We start from the raw sequence: 19,178 nt of genomic DNA, 5'->3' as shown, positions 1-19,178 counted from the left end.
TTAGCCTCCCGAGTAGCTGGGATTAGAAGCACACACCACCATGCCTGGCTAATTTTTATATTTGTGTAGAAATGGGGTTTCATCATGTTGGCCAGGCTGGTCTGGAGCTCCTGACCTCGCATAATCTGCCTGCCTCAGCCTCCTAAATTGCTAGGATTGCAAGCATGAGCCACTGTGCCCAGCCATGGTATACATTGATTTTGTACATTGATTTTGTATCCTGAGACTTTGGATGCATATCTTTTTAATAGCCTGTGTGATGAAATGGGAAGTATGCATAAAGCATTTCTTCTGCATGTCCAAGTTAGATGGTTATCATGGAGAAAAGCATCTCTGTAGTTGATTGAGTTGAAAGCTGAACTAGGAGTTGTTTTTTATGGGACATCTCTATTTTAAAAATATATATCTCTGGCAGATAAATTATGCATATTCAGACCTGGTATTTGGTAAATCATTTTCTTAAAAAAGAATAAGAGAGCCTGACACTTCAAGAAAAATAACTGATAGTATCTCTTGCCAGTGATAAAATTCAAACTTTAAACAAAATCTAGAAGTTTGGAAAACTTATATTCACTACCATGAGCTTGACAGCTTCAGTCAATGGTTTTCTGATGAGATTGATGGTGATTTTAACAAATGGGATTTTTTTATGTTGTACAATGAAATGTGTCAAAATTTGGAAATTATAGGTAAAAGGGTCTTGATACTAAAAAGTTTGAGAAATGCTGGCCTAGTAGCGAATAAACTGGAGTTTGGGGCCAGACTGCTTGGGTTCAGATCCCCGTGCTACTGCTTATTACTTGTATGGTCTCAGGTAAGTGCTTTACCGCTGTATGCCTGAGCTTCCTCATCTGTAAAATGGGGATAATAATGGTACCCATCCATGAGAGGTATTGTAGGCATAACAGTGAGTTAATATATATAAATATTAGTGAATGTTAAAATGAATTAATATTTGGAAGTGCTTAGAATAATGCCTGACTTAACAGTAAGTGCTCAGTGAGTGGTTATTATTGGTCTTGGTGAGTGAAAATTTGTAAAACTGAGCAAACACATTGTAAATACATAGTAGAAGAAAGTTTTTTTGGAATTATATGGGAAATCCTAAACTGCTTTTCTTCCTGTTGCCTCTGTCTCACTTTTGGCCCTGGAAGCGCACTCCTGGGAGTGATGCGTTACTGAGGGCCGGCTTCTTCTCAGTCCTGCCCGTCCATTGAGCCTCTGTTGTTTGGGGAGATCCTTCCTTACTTAGCAACCACAGAATGGGTTTTTAAGAAAGACTTGCTGAGGCAACATAATTTTCAAGGGTACAGTTAAATAAATGGAATATAAACAACATACCACTGTATATCCTTTGCATTTTTAGAATTAGAAGTCACTTTCCTGCCTCAGCAATGTTTAAAATTATAGTGCATTTCTTTTAAGCTCAAAGAGTTGCGGAAACTACGTGAAAGAGAAAGCGGATAAGGTCTTGTTCATTTTCAGTGTTTAAGACAACATAAGATTTAAAGGAGAAAAGGACCAACTTGGAAGGAAATTACAACTTCAGTCCTACAAAGAGACTACATTTGAGCTATTCTTAACCTCTAACTTTTAAAAACATGTGAATGACTTGTTGACATCGTTCATTCATTCACCAGTATTTGCTGAGTGCCTCCCATGAAGTGCCAGGCCGCTTACCCCATGTAGTAAAGAAAGGACGTGGGCCCTGCCCTTCTGGTGTGAGTGCATTCAGGTTTTCTAATTTTTCCCACCTGCTTTGTAAAAGATTAGGAGTGTTCATCTGCTGTTTCCTGACATACGTCAGCAGACAGAACAATATGTTTTATCCTTCTTAAATGTTCATGTAAACATTCTCTTAAGTTAGTATAAGGTAAAGAAGGTAAGATAGACTGCAAGAAACTTATGATTGTTTCTTTTCCTAAAAGAAAACAAACAAAATCACATATTTTTTGGAGTACTGATGATAGGCACATAAGCTCATGTTTGATGGTTAATAACAAACAACCAGAATATGTAAGTCATTGGAGTTTCACTGACTTAAGTGGCTTCTGCTGTCCTAGGAGAAATACGACCTCAAAAAGAGCTCATTTGGGGAACCATCTGTTTTATGTGTCATCCCACATCACTCTGCATGTGATGAGAATGTTGCATTGGCCCATGGCAGTTTTTATTCCTCACTCTAGATTTGGCCTTTAATTGTGGCCTTACCTCAAGTTCCTCGAGTGTATATAGTCACCTGTTACATAGGTTCAGAGTGGTCTTTCCTTTCATTTCAGGGGTATGTTTTGTGAGCAAATTATAAAGCACCTTGAATATCTTTTTAAGATAATGTTGAAAAACACAGAGCAGTGGTATTATTGAGATCGTGTCCTTACTGATATACTAGCATTTTAAGATTTGAGAGTATTTCCTTCCCATGTGGCTAGTTATTGGGAATAAGAAATTAGGTCAGGCTAAAAGCCAAAGAAGTGTTTCTTGAATACAGGCTAGGATTGAATTGTAGTAATTCAATTGAATTCAATCTCAGCATTTGTCGTGGGTTTTAGTCATGTTCCTGTTCCTGTCACGGCTAGGGCCTTCAACAAACTTTACATCTCAGTAAGTGCAGTTGTCTTTGACAAATAAATTGCACGGAAGTCAGTTAACCTGAGCAAGTGAACAAAGGCTGTGATTGTATTGCTGCTGTTTCTCTTGACACTAGATCTTCTGTTCTTTGATTCATTACTATTAGTGTTAAAGAATTAAATATTAACTGTACATTGTTTTCTAAACAGAGTCACAGTTGTTATAAAGCTAATTTCTCTTTTCATAGCAATGCTCCCTGTTTGGCAGGTTCTACCTGTTCTGTGTGTCATCTTTGCAAGGACTTTTGCCCTTGTGAGGTAACCAGCCATAGTATAGGGCCCCAAACAGATTGAACCTTTCCGTGATGAAAACTCATACACTTGTTTAATTGTGGATTCTAATCCTGTCTTTTACATGTGTGTGTTTATGTGTTTCAGGAAAAAAGTGCCAGCTCAAATGTAAGACTTAAAACTAATAAAGAGGTTCCGGGATTAGTTCATCAACCCAGAGCAAAGTAAGTTCTAGTTTCTGTTTTCCTTATATAGTCGGCCTTCCATATCCATGGATTCTGCATCTGTGGATTCAACTACCCATGGATCAAAAATATTCAAAAAATAATAATTCTACAAAGTTCCAAAAAACAAAATTTGAACTTGCCACACACCAAGTACTATGTTGAATTCATGTGAATGAAGTGATGTGTAGGCACTTCATTAGGTATTATAAGTAATCTAGAGATGATTTAGAGTATATGGGAGGATGTGTGGGGGTTATGCAAATACTATACCATTTTATATCAGGGATTTGAGCATCTGCAGATTTTGGTCTCTATCTGCAGGGAGGTCATGGAACCAATCTGCCACAGATACCAAGGAACAACTGCATTGTTTTTAAAGCTAAAAATGTTTTCAGAGGGAGTTCCATTTTGCCTACCAGATAATCAAGATCTAATATAAAGCTTTAGTAATTGAGAAAGTGTGGTTTGATGTAACAGAACAGAATAATGAAAACAGACCTACAATACATGACAAAGCTGACTTTGTAGGCCAGTTAGAAGAAAACAGAGAAGACTATCACTATGACCATGAGGTAGGGAAGAATTTGAATAAGACACAAAGGATGTAGTTCTTAAGGATAATCATTAATTAATATGACTGCATTAAAATTAAGAAGCTCTTAAAGGTAAAACCCAAATGTCCGTTGAAAATATAGGTCGGGCCGGGCGCGGTGGCTCACGCTTGTAATCCCAGCACTTTGGGAGGCCGAGGCGGGCGAATCACGAGGTCAGGAGATCGAGACCACGGTGAAACCCCGTCTCTACTAAAAATATAAAAAATTAGCCGGGCGTGGTGGCGGGCGCCTGTAGTCCCAGCTACTCGGAGAGGCTGAGGCAGGAGAATGGCGTGAACCCGGGAGGCGGAGCTTGCAGTGAGCCGAGATTGCACCACTGCACTCCAGCTTGGGCGACAGAGCAAGAATCTGTCTCAAAAAAAAAAAAAAAAAAAAAAAAAAAAAAAAAAAAAAAGAAAATATAGGTCAGGCGCGGTGGCTCAAGCCTGTAATCCCAGCACTTTGGGAGGCTAAGGCGGGAGGATCACGAGGTCAGGAGATCAAGACCATCCTGGCTAACACAATGAAACCCCGTCTCTACTAAAAACACAAAAAATTAGCCGGGCATGGTGGCGGGCTCCTGTAGTCCCAGCTACTCGGGAGGCTGAAGCAGGAGAATGGCGTGAACCCTGGAGGTGGAGCTTGTAGTGAGCAGAAATCGCGCCACTGCACTCCAGCCTGGGCGACAGAGCGAGACTCTGTCTCAAGGAAAAAAAGAAAATATAATGGGTAACTGAACCGTGGCATCCAAACTGTGGGAATACTATCCATCAGTGAAAATGAGTGTCTATAGGTACACATATCATGATGGAGGAATCTCATAAGGATGAGGCAGTAGAGTAAGCAGCGATACATGCCTACATGTGGTTTCATTCACATGAAGTCAAAAAACAGACTAAGGCATAGGTTGTCTGTTAGTATATGGTAAAACAACAAAGAGATATAAGGAAATGAAAAGGCATTAAGTTCAGAATATTAGTTATTTCTGACCAAATGGAGGACAATGGAACCAGAGGCTCCATTTCTTAATCTGGGTGGTAATTACATGAATGTTCAATTGTTATTTTGCAAAAAAAAAAAATGTACAAATAACATTATATGTCCTCTGTGTGTTAGGTATATCACAATTGGAAAGTTAAAAAGAAAAGAAAAAAATTATCTTGAAGAAAAAGATTATATCACATGAGGATCTATAGAGTGCCTAATACATTTTCCCACTTATAGTAGAAACTTGAAAATATGATTGTTGATTACCAACAGATGACTATCCCTAAATGTTTCATTTAAAAGGTCATTGCATGTTCAAAAGTTAAAAAACAATAATGAGTAGTTTTCTAGATTGTTCTACAACTGACTCTAGCCTTAATGATAAAATGTACTTTGTATGACTTTGAAGCTGTCCTCTCCTTCAAAGAGGCCGTGTTATCCCAGAGGCTACAAATCTCTATTAGTGTTTCACCTAAATGGAGACAAATTTCCTGAGAGTACCGATGACACTGGTACATTTGACACAGTCACCCCTAACCCAAAATAAATTTGACTATTACATATGTGTATTGATAGCCCCATAAATCAAAACCATAAGCAGAAGAAGGTCTGTTATCTCTGGTTCTTCCAGAAAATTGTGACAAAAATTACCTAACTCATAATCACTTTACCCTGGCTCAGTGTCTGTGGAATCGCTGCAGCTATGACCACTGTGGTGTCACAGTTAGGAGACCTCGGGGGTAGATAATGGGCTCTATCATTTAATTTTTACTTTCAAAGAAAACTGGACATGTTAAAATCCACTTACCATTTGCAATGTCAGTGTAATGACGCGGCTGATGTTTTCACCCTCAGGTAAATGTTGTGTTATGGCCACAGCCTCGCTAGCCCACCTTACTGCTGATCACTTTCATCCACTTTATCTGCTTTTGGGGACAGCAGATATCTGATAACACAGCCAAACCACCTTATCGTCCAGGATGTCTGAAAAATGCTATTTTAAAATGCTTCCCTTATCTCAGAGTTATAAAGAAGATCGAATGGAGGAGAATTTCTCTTTTCTGTTTGAAAGAATACTTACTTAACATTGACACCCTGAAGCAGCACACTTACAGACTGGCGTGTGCTGAAGCTTTCAGAGGAGAAAATTCTGTTTTCCCCACAGCAGCATGCTTGTGTGTGTGTGTGTGTGTGTGTGTACACACATGTGTGTATGTATTTCAAACTGTGAACAGAACATTGGATTCCTGGAATTCAATTAAGAAATCTTTCTGGAGGACCAAGAGAAGAGTTTTACTTTTCCTACTTGCTGACATATAGGATCAATTTACTATATTGATGCATAAAATAAGATGAGGCTTCTTCTTCCCCATGAGTGCAAGGACAATCCCATAGCATAAAGGCAGATCATCCTCATACCACCACGAAGGCATGTCATCCTCATACCTTCATTTAATGCTTTAATTTGATATCAGGCAAGTGACCTACTGTCTTTGAGCTTCAGTTTTCTCAGAGAGAAATGGAAGTGAAAGATCTTGTCTTGAGCTGGAGAACAAATGAAATAGGGTATACCCACTGCTTATGGCATTGTCTGGCACTTGGTAAAAATGCCTTCAATATTAGAAACAACCCAAATGCCTTTAACAGGAGGTTGCCTGAATGCACTACACTATAGTCATACAGTGGGATGTTAGTCAGCAGTTCAAACAAAGGCACAGCAGCAATCCACAATATTGGATGGGCCCTAGCAGTCTAATATTACAAGAAAAGAATAAGTCCTGAAAGATTACATAGAACATGATGCACTCTATAAAGTTAAAAACAACTGAAATAATCTGTCTTTTAAAGGCACACAAAGAGATGCATTAAAACTATATAAAAGCAAAGTGAGGGAGTGATAGTTACATTGGGTTGTGGGAACACACACGCAGATGGGAGCTCACATGGAATCAGCTATGGGTGGTTATCAAGGTCCTCGCTTTTGTTTTTTATTTTGGTTTCACAGGTGTTTATTATACTACTTTAAAAAAATTAACAAAATAAATAAAAGTGAGCTATGCATGAATTACTAGTAGGGGTCCGTCACAGAATGAGGGTTAGGATGAATCTACTTCCCCGAGGTCCAATTGAAAAATGATGATCATGAAGGAAAAACTGTGTTCAGGCCAAGGTTTACCAGGAACCCACCTGGTAATTGAATTTCATTTTTGCAGGGGAGGCAGAACTTTACCCCGACCCTCTCAGGAATTCTGGCTGGGCCTGAGAGTTAAATTGACATGAGACAGATTTAACAGGAGAATATATATCAATTTCTACATGTACATGGGAGCCCCTATAAGAAAATGAAGACCCAAGAAGTGACAAAACCCACATATTTGTATACTAGGTTGAACAAACAGAGACAGTTATGGAAAAGCACCTGAAATATGTGAGGAGACTAAAGGAAGAAAGGAATTATTTTAACAAAGTCTCTTAGTACAGAATTCTCTTTGCCTTGACTCCCTGTCTCTGGTGATGGAGAATGTTTCTTTCCTCCTTGGGTGGGGAGGGCATTATTCACATGGGATTTTCATCTCCTTCTTTCAGGAAGAAAAGAGGTCAGAATTCCCCTCCTGCACCTGCTGTTTTCAGTTGTCTTTAGCTCAAAATAGTCCTTATGCCAAAGTGAGCGTATTTTAGGGTGGCTTATTCTGCCAGGCTTCACGGGTGAGGTATTAGGGAATTAGGACTTTGCCTCCTCATACTTTTGGGCTTAGCTTTTTATCATTTGCAGATTTTATTTTTTTAAGACACTAAAAGCGAAAGCCCCATATCTTTTAGCTCTAGAGCCCGTTTTGCCCACCGTTCACTAACTGGTTTACTTTGCATTAAGATGCCATTGTATTGTCATCCCTGGTCCCATAAAGCTGAGAAGTCTCAGGAAGAAGAGTGTTTGAGGGTGCAGAGTTAATTCACAAGAGCTTTGCCAGCACTAACTAAGGGCACAGGGAGTGCTCCAGTGCTGCATTGAGTTTTCCAAGGTTGAGTTTTAGTTACGAGAGAGAAATAGGAATTACTAAAATTATTGAGCCTTATTGGTTAAGTCAGGTACCAATGTGCAGGCTTTTGTAAGTGAATTGTAGTGAATCTTTTGTAAGTGAATCTTAAAATCAATTATTCATCCTTTATAAACTTAAGTCATAAACAATTCAGTGATCCCTTTCTAGTATCTTGAAAAAAGATAGAAAAGCCAGTGAGCTTTTCCTCCTCATCTCCCCCACTCACAGTCATCAAATTGTGTATCAGAAAGGATTTTAGAATCAAGTCTTTATGCAGGAGCTGTTTTCTACAGTGCAGTTTGTACTCTTGAAGGTAAACACATATTCATGGCGCTGTGTGGATAAGTTTATTCCACATGGGAAGAGGGGACCCGTGTTTATCTAGACGGGAATCTGTTGATATGGGGAAATTTTTATTTCATCAGAATAAAAATTCTGTCTCTGCCCCATTGAAGAAATTTCTCTTCTTCTGTCTGAAACAATCCAATGGAGAACAGCAGAGTAGGCCTCATGCTTTCGGATGACACCAGATCTGAGACGATGCACAGGTGACCTGTGTGGGCATTTGCTCCCCTAGCAATGTCTGACACACTTCCAGTGACAATGCAGGTTATCTGGAGGAGCCTGTCTGGTGCATCAGGCTCCCTTCCATTCAGTCTTTTCTAACACAACCCATGCACTGTACTTCAAGTTGTCAAGAGAGTGACTCAGTCTGGTGTGTGACTCTTCTTCGTGAGTTACAAAATGTGGCAAAGGCAGGCAGGCATGTTCTAATGTTCTTAGACAAAGAAAAAGCAGGCAGCATTTCTATATCATGGGACAACACAAAACTGAAATCACTGAGAGTTTTGTGGTCGCTTTCCCACATAAGCATCCTGAGGTCCTTAGCCACCACTGCTCCTGATAGGGATCCTGACCCTGTGATAAGTGCGTTCTTGATCACAGAGGTTGCAGATACATTTGCAGAATTACTTTTGTTTAAAAATGCCCCCTCTTGTCCCTCTCATGTGCATATGTATGAGTACTGACCAAACGTCGCAGTTTTCATGTTGTGGTATTTAAATAAAGGAGCTAATGGAAGTAGTGACAATTATAGACAGTAGAAAGGATATCAGTGACCAGCCCTGGTTTTATAGATGGGGACTCAGGCCCTGCACATCACCCATGCTGACAAACTCTGCTGCTTCAGCAAGGGGTCGTGAATCACATGAACTTAAATAGGGGGACTCTGTCAATTAATTAAGAAATATTTTTTGCCCTCCTGCTATATTCAAGGCAATATATGCTAAAAACTCCAACCAGAGAGTTTCCACAATGAACGTCAAATCCTAAAAATGCCGTTTTTTATGAGGTCTCTGGAATATTTTCTAGGGGCAACATTTCTGGGGCAACATATACATACAGTTATCTATCCAGTTACCTATATTAAGAGAAAGAGATCTGGCCCGGCGCAGTGGCTCATGCCTGTTAATCCAAGCACTTTAGGAGGCCGAGGTGAGTGGATCACCTGAGGTCAGGTGTTCAAGACTAGCCTGGCCAACATGGTGAAACCTCATCTATACTAAAAATACAAAAAATTAGCTGTACGTGGTGGCTCACGCCTGTAGTCCCAACTACTCGGGAGGCTGAGGCAGGAGAATTGCTTGAACCCAAGAGGCGGAAGTTGCAGTGAGCCGGGATCACACCACGGTACTCTAGCCTGGGCGAAAGTGCGAGACTCCGTCTCAAAAAAAAAGAAAGAAAAGAAAAGAAAAGAAAGAAGTGTTTATGAGAGAGATCCTCTATTATAAGAATATGAAATTTAGAAAGATTTGCATCCAACATGGCTCAAATAAAAAACGTTTTGGTACTTGAGACGGTGAAAACATGAGGAACCTGGGAAAACTCAGCTATGCAAACTGGCTTTTCTGCCCAGGATCCTACAGAGAGGAGACAGTTTAATGTACTCTCATCATCCCAGATTCTGTTCTGCCTTTCAAACCTGCAATAAGAGAGGGCGTGTTTCCCAAACAAAACGTTTACCTTATTTGAATGATCAGATAAAGGGCAGTAAAATTACGTGATATATGTGAAAGTGCTTTGTAAACCATGGAAGTTGATTAATGGAATCAGATATGTACATTGTTTTCCTTTGATAGCCGAGTTAATGTCATTGCTCACAGATTTTAATGTTGCTTTTATACAGAGGGGAGAACCTCCTCTGAGCCTCATGCCCCACTGTCTGTCACAGGAGGCCTGGAGGGTTTCAGGTCACTTGTGCCTCTCCTTGTGGCCCCTAAAGGATAAGGCATGATGCTAAAGGGTACATCCGATGGGCTTTTCGCCACACTTGGATATGAAGGGAAGAAGCCATTCCTGAGCCCACCCCCAACCCCCTCCCTCAGACAGGACAAGCAGTAGGCACTGATAGTAACTAAAGGAAACTCTGTGTGATAACGTCTCTTATCCAGCATCCTTCACCTCCTTGGAACACCCACAGCTATCTGCTAGGTAGAAACAACTGTCATTAAGACCATGGCTCATTAAGACTAAGTCCTATACTGCCCCATGCCCTTCCCATCTGTAATTCATCCCTGCTCTCCTTACCGTCTTATTTTGTCCCCACCAGCCTTGTCAGCCGTCTCACTAAGAAGGCTGTTAAATGTCACAGGACAGGAAACACAGAGCAAGTGCTACTCAAACATGCGTCCTCCCACGTTCCAGTGGAATTGTGTTTTCAGAGGTGCATCTGCTGCCACCAGTGCAGAAAGTGCTCAGGAGTAACATCAGGACATCTGTATGTCCTCAGCTTGTTTGCCACCAGCCCACACCCATAGTCAGCTGGAGATCATGCTGATACTGACAACTTTTGTAAAATATATATTTCAATACAATAACTAGGATACATTTTCTTTTTTTATTTTTTTTCAATATACTGTTGAAATATGCCATGTGCTGCTTGCTCATGCTTTTTTTTTAAATCACAAATGTGTATCTGAAGAAAGAATTTGGCATACAGCTCCCAGGAAACATTACTATAAATAGCATCTGTACATTGAAAGGAAATTGTCTTCCTTTAAGTCATAGGCACTGATAGACAATTATGAAACACATTTGCAGGATTACTGTACTGTTTATCCTTAATGTAACTTCAGAGTATTTCAGTGGAAAAGTCTGCAATAAATAAATGTCTTCCCCAAAGTTTGGGGACTCAGCATTTTTCCTTTGCGGGGACCAGGTTTAGCAAAGCACTAAAATATGCACTTAACTACCCTTTGTTTTTCAGCATGCACATCTCTGAAAGCCAACAAGAATTCTTCAGAATGCTGGATGAAAAAATTGAAAAGGTAAGAAGTGAAATAAATAACCTACGTATTTCAAGGGAAGTATAGTAATGGCTTCATATGTGAGGGCAATAACATTCTTGTTTCTATGTCATAAAGCTATTTTTGTGAAGGTTTGGGTTGAGAATTAAATAAAAGTCACCGCCCTTCCAAAATTAAGTGCATGTGAGAATGTTTAATGTATAGTAGAGACTCCCAGGGTCCAGGACTGTCCTTGCTTATTAAAGTATGTAAAGTCAGTTGGAAAGCAATAAGCAGTCTTTTTTTCTAGACGGAGCATTCTGACCACTGCATGTCATTTTGCACCCAGTGCCCTGCACTAACCTCCGACTGCAAGGGGGTCCATAGTACCTGCTGAAACCTATCGAGGGCCTATGCATGGCACTGATCTGAGTTCTTTGCAAGCATGTTATACCTAATTCAATTTATACTTATCTCAGGAGAATGGCATTGAGACAGGTATTATCTACATTTTACAGAAGGAAACAGGCTCAGAATGCTTGATTTGCAAGGCTAATAGTGGACAAGTTGGAATTCCAGCCCAGGTCTGTCTGACTCCAAAGCAGTGTCTCCAAGTTGCTTCTCTGGTAGTGTGTGGGGATTTATATTGACAGTAAGATACAAAGTTGATCTGTCATAATTAAGAGTTTACATACTTATAGAATTTAAATTCATCTCTTCAAAGGGGTGAATCCTAAATGTTAAAGATACAAATCCGAGTATTATAATTTTTTTATTCTAAAGAAGAGTGAAATTCTAAGTTCAGAACATATCACATTATGGTTAAGGCGTGACAGGCTGGTTTTTGCCTTTGAAATCTTTCAGTTTTAATTTGTATTTGTTTTTTACTTTGTGTTGCCCTTTTATTTTAGTATTTATTTGTGAATTTCTAAGTTATGATGTATATCACTCAACAGAAGATAATGAGGAAGGTCTTAAATTCGTTAGTATTATTTAGCAGCAGATCCCACTTTGACGTGGACCCTCTGAGAGAATAATTGTATAATCTTCTAAGCCACCATTAAAAGACCAGCGAAGGTCACCAATGCGAAAAATAGAGATGGATAATGAATTAAAATGAGCGTTAAATCTATGATGTTCCCTGGATGTAAATAAATAAATACTTATTAAAGTATAATAATTTTTTTTTTATTTTCAGTGGAATTGTGGCTTATGAATGACTTTTTAAGTTGGAAACTTCATCCAGGAACAGTTGCCAAGTTTCACATACTGGTTCAAAAGCTGTTCAATTTGTCAATAACCTTTTTTAGTAAAGAGAAGCATAAAAAGAAATACAGGTTAAGTATCCCTAAATCGAAATCCAGAATGCTCCAAAATCTGTAACTTTTTGAGTGCAGACATGATGCTCAGAGCATTTTCGATTTCTGGACTAGGGTTGTTCAACCAGTAAGTATATATAACACAAATATTCCAAAATTCGGAAACGTTCGAAATTCAAAACACTTCTGGCCCCAGGCATTTCAGATAAGGAATACTCAACCTGTATTTTCTTCCCACTGAAACGATGAAGATCTTTTCTTCCTTTCTTTATTTGGACTTCCCCCCACTAGCTTTTTGGCAAGAAAAAGATTTGCGTAGCAGTTAGGGGTAGATGGTAAAACTTGAAACCTGAATTTTAAGTTATCTTTTTAAACAACACTTACAAACACTTAAAATGATATAATCTATATCCAGTGTGAGGTTTTTTGTTTTTTTTTTTTGAGACAAGGTCTCACTTGTCACCCAGGCTGGAGTGCAGTGGTGCAATCTCAGCTCACCGCAGCCTCTGCCTCCCAGGTTCAAGCAATTCTCCTGCCTCAGCCTCCTGAGTAGCTGGGATCACAGGTGTGTGTCACCATGCCCAGCTAATTTTTGTATTTTTAGTAGAAACAGGGTTTCACTGTGTCAGCCAGGCTGGTCTCGAACTCCTGACATCAGGTGATCCACCCGCCTCGGCCTCCCAAAGTGCTGGGATTATGGGCGTTGAGCCACCGTGCCTGGCCCAGTGTGTTTTGGTAATTTAAATTCTACCTCCTTTTACTCAGAATTGAAGTTCATTGCTCCCACCTGAAATCTGAGATCCCCTTTTGCTTTTGCATCCAGAATGTAGAGTACAACAAAATAAAGAGTAACCCAGAATGTAGAGTAAAACAAAAATAAAGTTTATAACTTGATCATTTATTGGATGGAAGCTTCCCTGGACAAAAGAGCATTGGTAGATTCAACATAAACACTGTTTCCACTATTGAATACATTTACATTGGAAGAAGAGCTCCTATATCAGCCATGACAGGTACCCAGCTGTAGATACTTACAGGCAATTTTCTATCCTCTCTGAGCCATGCTTTCCTGCCTCTCCTCTCTTAAAGCTCATCCTTCCAGATATTTTGAATATGCTATCTTATGTGTCGTTTAAACATTAAGCCTCCAAAAATTAAAATGCTCCTCCTTAATATATGTGTTTGCTTAATGTAATCTTCGCCATCGTTTATATAACCAAAATTGAAAGCTGGATTCTTCCAAATTTCTTCCAAATTGTTTTCCTGGGCATTTACCGTTGCTAAATATTTATTTGGTCCAGGCTAGCATGAGGACAACCATAAATGCAAGTCAAATCTATTTAGATTTTACAGAGTTGATTAAAAACAGAAGATTAAACTCACCTAGAGCTTCATGTTGAGAGATTGAGTCATGCTGAGAGACCTTGAGTTTAAGATTTCACCTCTCCCAGAAATGACCAGTAATTTTTTTTTTCTCCCTTAAATTAATAAGAAACAAAATTGACTAAACCTATGGAGATGTAAAACATGCCCTTCCTTGATGCAGCCTTTGCCTTTATTGGATGTCTTTAGGGCATGGCTTGAATTTGCCTTCTAACCTAATTTGTTGTTGGATACCAAAAAACAAATTTCTGCTCTGTCTACCTCAAAACAGATGTAAAAGCCCCATTAGTATACAGAAACCGGGACTGAAAGGTGGTTTCATATTTATAGTAAAACTTAATTTGCACATTTTGTACTACTCTAATTCAGAGATTGTCACAGTGCAGAGAGCTGCTGTTTACCTTTGCACCACAGCTGAACAAGTGGTTTTCTAAGAAGTTATGGTGACCAAGAAAAAGCAAGTAGCAAAAATGCAATTTAAAAAAATGATTCTGCCAGGCACGGTGGCTCACGCCTGTAATCCCAGCACTTTGGGAGGCCAAGGTGGGCGGATTGTGAGGTCAGGAGTTCGAGACCAGCCTGGCCAACATGGTGAAACCTCATCTCTACTGAAAGTACAAAAATTAGCCGGGTGTGGTGGCACACGCCTGTAGTCTCAGCTACTCAGGAGGCTGAGGTAGGAAAATCACTCGAACCTGGGAGGTAGAAGTTGAGGTAAGCCGAGATCCTGCCACTGCACTCCAGCCTGGGTGACAGAGCAAGACTCCATCTCAAAAAAAAAATAAAATAAGATTCAGCACCTACTGAATACTATACTAAGCATTATGCTAGTTACTGAGGATACAAAATTAGATAGGAATTATAGAGTACAACATAAATAAATAGTAAACAGTCCATTGCTTTGACAAGTTCAATTTTAAAAGTGAATTTTTAAAAAATCTAATTATTTTTCTGATTAAGGAGTACTTCACCCATCACCGCCACCACCATCCTCACCCTCACCCTGCTGTTGTCACTGAGAGTGAGGTTCTCCTCCATGGAACACAACTATTTGCCTTCTAAGCTGGTTCAGGGGTTGAAACTTCAGGTCCTTTAACCAGGGATTTGGGACTTGGTACCATTTCACTATGCTGGTGGTGGGAGGCCACAACACTCTGCTGCGACCGGAGATGACCAAGAGAGACAGATTGTCAGGAGTGCAGTAAAAGTTCAAAGAAGCTTGTAATCTGATTTACTTTTGCTTTTCCTTTTGGAGAGTAAAAACACTGTGAAGCAGTGGGAGCCACCTCATTTCTGTTCACCTCATTATTTTTTACTCTGCTATCTAACCATCGTTATTCCATTGGAATCTATAGTTACTATTGTACCTCATGATTCACAGGCTCCTAGAATCTTACTTGAAGTGTTAGCATTTGCCTAACTTTGCAGCTTTAAGAAAATGACAGTTTTCTGTGGAACAAAATAGTGATTTTAAACTTCATTTTCTCACTGTACCTAGAGAGGGAAGACGGTATCTAGATTAAAGTAGCCTGTGGAGGAGTTTCTGAATATAGTGCCAAATACAGGTGACATCAGATGTTAAGATATGCTTTCCACTATACATTCCAGTTTGTTTGTAAAAAGCAGAAAAAGTAAATAAATTTTTTAGGTATCTGCAATAATAGTATCTTCTACAGGCAAAAACAGGGATTTATATTTTGCTTTATGAAGATGTAAGACCCTGGCTGATGACCAGGGAGTCCTTGGCTTCCTCAAAGAGGATCCTGAATATTAAATAAAGAGTATCTTAGTACAGTGCCATTTGCACCTGGTTACTGTTTCTGATGAACGGCTTCTTAAACTTTGTTGGGCCTTGTACATCTTTTTGGAGTCTTGTAAAAGTTACAAAGACTCTCCCTATGAAAATGCACAAATCATATACACAAAACTTTTAAGTATAATTTCTGGGTTTTAAGACTCCATGGAGCCTGGCCATGGGCCACAGGCAAAGAAACTTTGGATTTCTTTCTTACGTATTTTGCTGATGTGCTTCCATCAGATCCAGGGCCCAGCTGCAGTCATGAGCGTGCATGAGCCTAGCCGGCGACCCTATCCATAGATAGTTGTGACTTTAAAGAGGATTAGGGAACTGAGTGCAGATGACACCATGCAAACTCATTCTTCTTCCTTTCTTACATCCCCTCCTTCCTCTCTATAAAAATAGTTCACAGTTTCTGAGGGACAGCCATGAGCATGCCGAGTGCATCTCACGTATTCCTGTGTGATCTTGAGATTCTGGCTCTGTTGATTGATATTATTCAATGTGACATTTCAGAAAAGTCTGAGAAAGAGCAGTATGTGGACTTAAATCAGCTGATTTTAACAGATATTTGTTTGGCTGGGTGCAGTGGCTCACACCTATAATCCCAACACTTTGGGAGGCCGAGGCTGGTGGATCACCTGAGGTCAGGAGTTCAAGGCCAGCCTAGCCAACATGGTAAAACCCTGTCTATACTAAAAATACAAAAATTAGCCAGGCCTGATGGTACACGCCTGTAATCCCAGCTATTCGGGAGGCTGAGGCATGAGAATCGCTTGAACCTGGGAGGTGGAGGTTACAGTTGAGCAGAGACCACGCCACTGCCCTCCAGCCTAGGTGACAGAGCAAGACTCCGTGTCAAAAAAGTAAATAAAAATAAATAAAAGATATTTGTTTGTCTGTAGACCTCTACAGCTATTGAACAGTCATTTACACTTACAAAATGTTTGAGTTCTTGAAGTGGCATGATTTCCATGGCCTCAGAACCAACCTGGTTGGTGAGAAAGGTCATGGTAAATCTGCATTCGTAAATTTTTTTCGAGAATTGTCTCTTGACAGTACATCAGATCAGTCTGATCCATGTTATGAGTCGGTGTGTCAGAGATCAGAAGACATTTGCTTTTCATCCAGGGAAGAGAGTGACGTGCACATAGTTGTGAACTAGGATGTTGGGTTCTACATATAAATGATTTCTGTAGTCTGTTTAACCTCAGAGTTGTTACAGAACCAAATATAATGTTTGGCAGATGTGGAGGATATGAGGATGAGTTTGATTTTTTAACTGTGTGTGTAAAGGCCTGCTTAGTGCCCACCAATGATAAGAAAACCTGGGACTGTCACATCAAAACCTAAACAATGTAACATGGCCTGCCCCACTTGTGCAGAGAAAGTCATGGTGTGTTCCTCCCACCCAGCAGGTTGTCACTTTCAGTAGCAACCAAAGCCTTCAGCACTGCCAGAGAGATACTCTTGCTGGCATATGTAGTTTAGCAGTGGGCAGGGCTGCCATCGTCATTCCATGAAACAATTTCTTGCTCCGTGGTAAACATATTTTAACCAAGTTGCTTTGCTCATAACCAAGTCTGTTTTTGTCTCCTCTCCCTTCATCACCTTGCCTTGCCATCTCTCTCTTCTGAGTGTACCTTTCCTCATTCTTCAGCCAAATTAGAGCTATAATTACAACAGGCAAGGATGTGACTCAGTCTGTTTTGGTTTTATCTCTACTGTATAGTTTTATGCAGATGACTTCTTAATCGTCATGATGATGACGCTGGTGTAGCAACCACTGGTGAAGTGTGTGCATACTCTGGGCTTTAGGATCCTGCATGCCCATCCAGCTAACATTAGTAGATGAGTCTGTCAAGGAAAATGAATCAGGCAACAAGCTGAAAAGAAATGCAACACACTTTCTTTTTTCTGGAGGGCTTGATTTTCAGAAAATTATTGAGGATCTCTCAGCCCAGCTCTTTAGGGAGCAAGAAGAAGAGGAGAGTTCAGTTTCTAATGCAACATAGTCATGAGTCCAAATAAAAACCATGCCATTTCTGTGCATCAGGTGTGGCCAACAATGCTCTGAACTCAATAGCAGTGTGAGGCACAATCAGTGAATGGTATCATTTTGCCATGGATGCAAGTATTTGGACAAGGAAAGAAACCCAAGATACCACTGACAGTAACAGAGACAGGAATGTTGGTGTGTCTTATTCCCTTGACTAGTTCTCATTCAGCTTCTCCTTGCCCTGTCTTCTCTTCAGCTATCCTTTTCTCTTCCTGCCCATTACCTTTCCATTCATTGGGTTTGGCAGTCATGGATGTTGCTTCAGCCCTGCAGAGAACACACAGGGAGAGAAAGGTACCAGTCTTGGTAACTACTGCATTGTTATTCAAGAACATCTAAAAGGACTCACCTTAGACTGACAGCTCCCTAAGGATAAGATTTGGGTCTCATTTGTCTTTGTTTCCTCAGAACCTAGCACAGGGCTTGGGACAAAACAGATGCTTAAGAAATTTGTTGAATGAGTGAATGGTGCAGATAAGAACACTGGGCTTCAAATGGAGACAGAAGCATACAAAGGCAGGAAATGTGACCTGGAAGGCTCCTAGAGTAGACCTCTCTACTTGGAGCAGCATAGCAGGTATAGAGCAAGCACAGTGCCAGATAATTGGATTGATAGAGGCCTAGGGAAGGAGGCAGCACGGTGCAAGAGAAAGAGCCCATGCTTCAAACCTGGGCCAAAGCCAAGGATTGGCTCTGGCAGCAGCTGTGTGACCCCAGGTTAAGTTAAACTCTCTGATTCTCAGTTTCCTCACCAATAAAATTTGAGAAATAATACTAACTTGTCTGGGATATTAAAGAAAATACATATAGAGTCTCCAGTAGTGTTTGATATGTTGTATGTGCTCTGTAATTGGTAGCCTTCATTTTGGTTGAAGTCGCCTGTATTTGTACCATCAAGGCCATTTATACAGGAAGGATTTGGGATGGGGTTGGGGGGTGGTGCTAAGACTGAACCTGAAAATGCGGAACTTAGAAACTTGGATCCTGCGTGAGCAAGTGCCTTCCTATGGTACAAATATCTCCCTGTAGAAAGAGTATTAGAATCGCACACTTTCAGTGTATTCATCCACCTCCCTCCTATGTGGTATAATAAACATGTTCAGGAGTTAGATTCTTGTGAACACTTACAGAGCCATTAAATAACCTGTGCTAACTTTCGAGCTGTGATTACAGAATGAGTCAGTGAGTCAGTGGCATGGGTACAGCTACAGCTGAATCCCTATATATTTTTTTCTGTTTGGAAGTTTTACTCTTAATTGTTGTGTCTCATTTGAAAGGCTTTTATAAGCCTTTTAAAAGATATTCATTGGCCAGATGTAGTGGCTCATGCCTGTAATCCCAACACTTTGAGAGGCTGAGGTGGGAAGATCACTTGAGGCCAGGAGTTTGAGACCAGCCTGGGCAACATTGCGAGACCCTGTCTCTACAAAAAATAAAAATTAGCCAGGCATGGTGGCATTCACCTGTAGTCCCAGTTACTTGAGAGGCTGAGGCGGGAGGATCACTTGAGCCCAGGAATTTGAGGCTGCAGTGAGCTGTGATTGTGCCACTGCACTCCAGCCTGGGTGACAGAGCAAGACTTTGTCTCTTAAAAAACAAAAAAGTATTAATATCAGCCTAAATATGCTTGTA

General features: G+C 40.2%; 1 protein-coding gene across 2 annotated transcripts in view; it reads left to right on the top strand.

Moving 5' to 3' along the window:
* C9H1orf21 (chromosome 9 C1orf21 homolog) overlaps nt 1-19,178 on the top strand; it is a 254,983-nt gene that overhangs the window by 213,331 nt on the left and 22,474 nt on the right. For both annotated transcript variants that reach the window (XM_030818756.1, XM_003264455.3), the window contains exons 4-5: nt 3,006-3,082; nt 10,969-11,029. In XM_030818756.1, coding sequence (XP_030674616.1) covers nt 3,006-3,082; nt 10,969-11,029 — 138 coding nt within the window. The remainder of the gene's footprint in view (nt 1-3,005; nt 3,083-10,968; nt 11,030-19,178) is intronic.

Source organism: Nomascus leucogenys, chromosome 9, assembly GCF_006542625.1.
Source record: "Nomascus leucogenys isolate Asia chromosome 9, Asia_NLE_v1, whole genome shotgun sequence".
NCBI classification, from domain to species: Eukaryota; Metazoa; Chordata; class Mammalia; order Primates; family Hylobatidae; genus Nomascus; species Nomascus leucogenys.
This window is presented reverse-complemented; position numbering and strand designations above follow the sequence as displayed.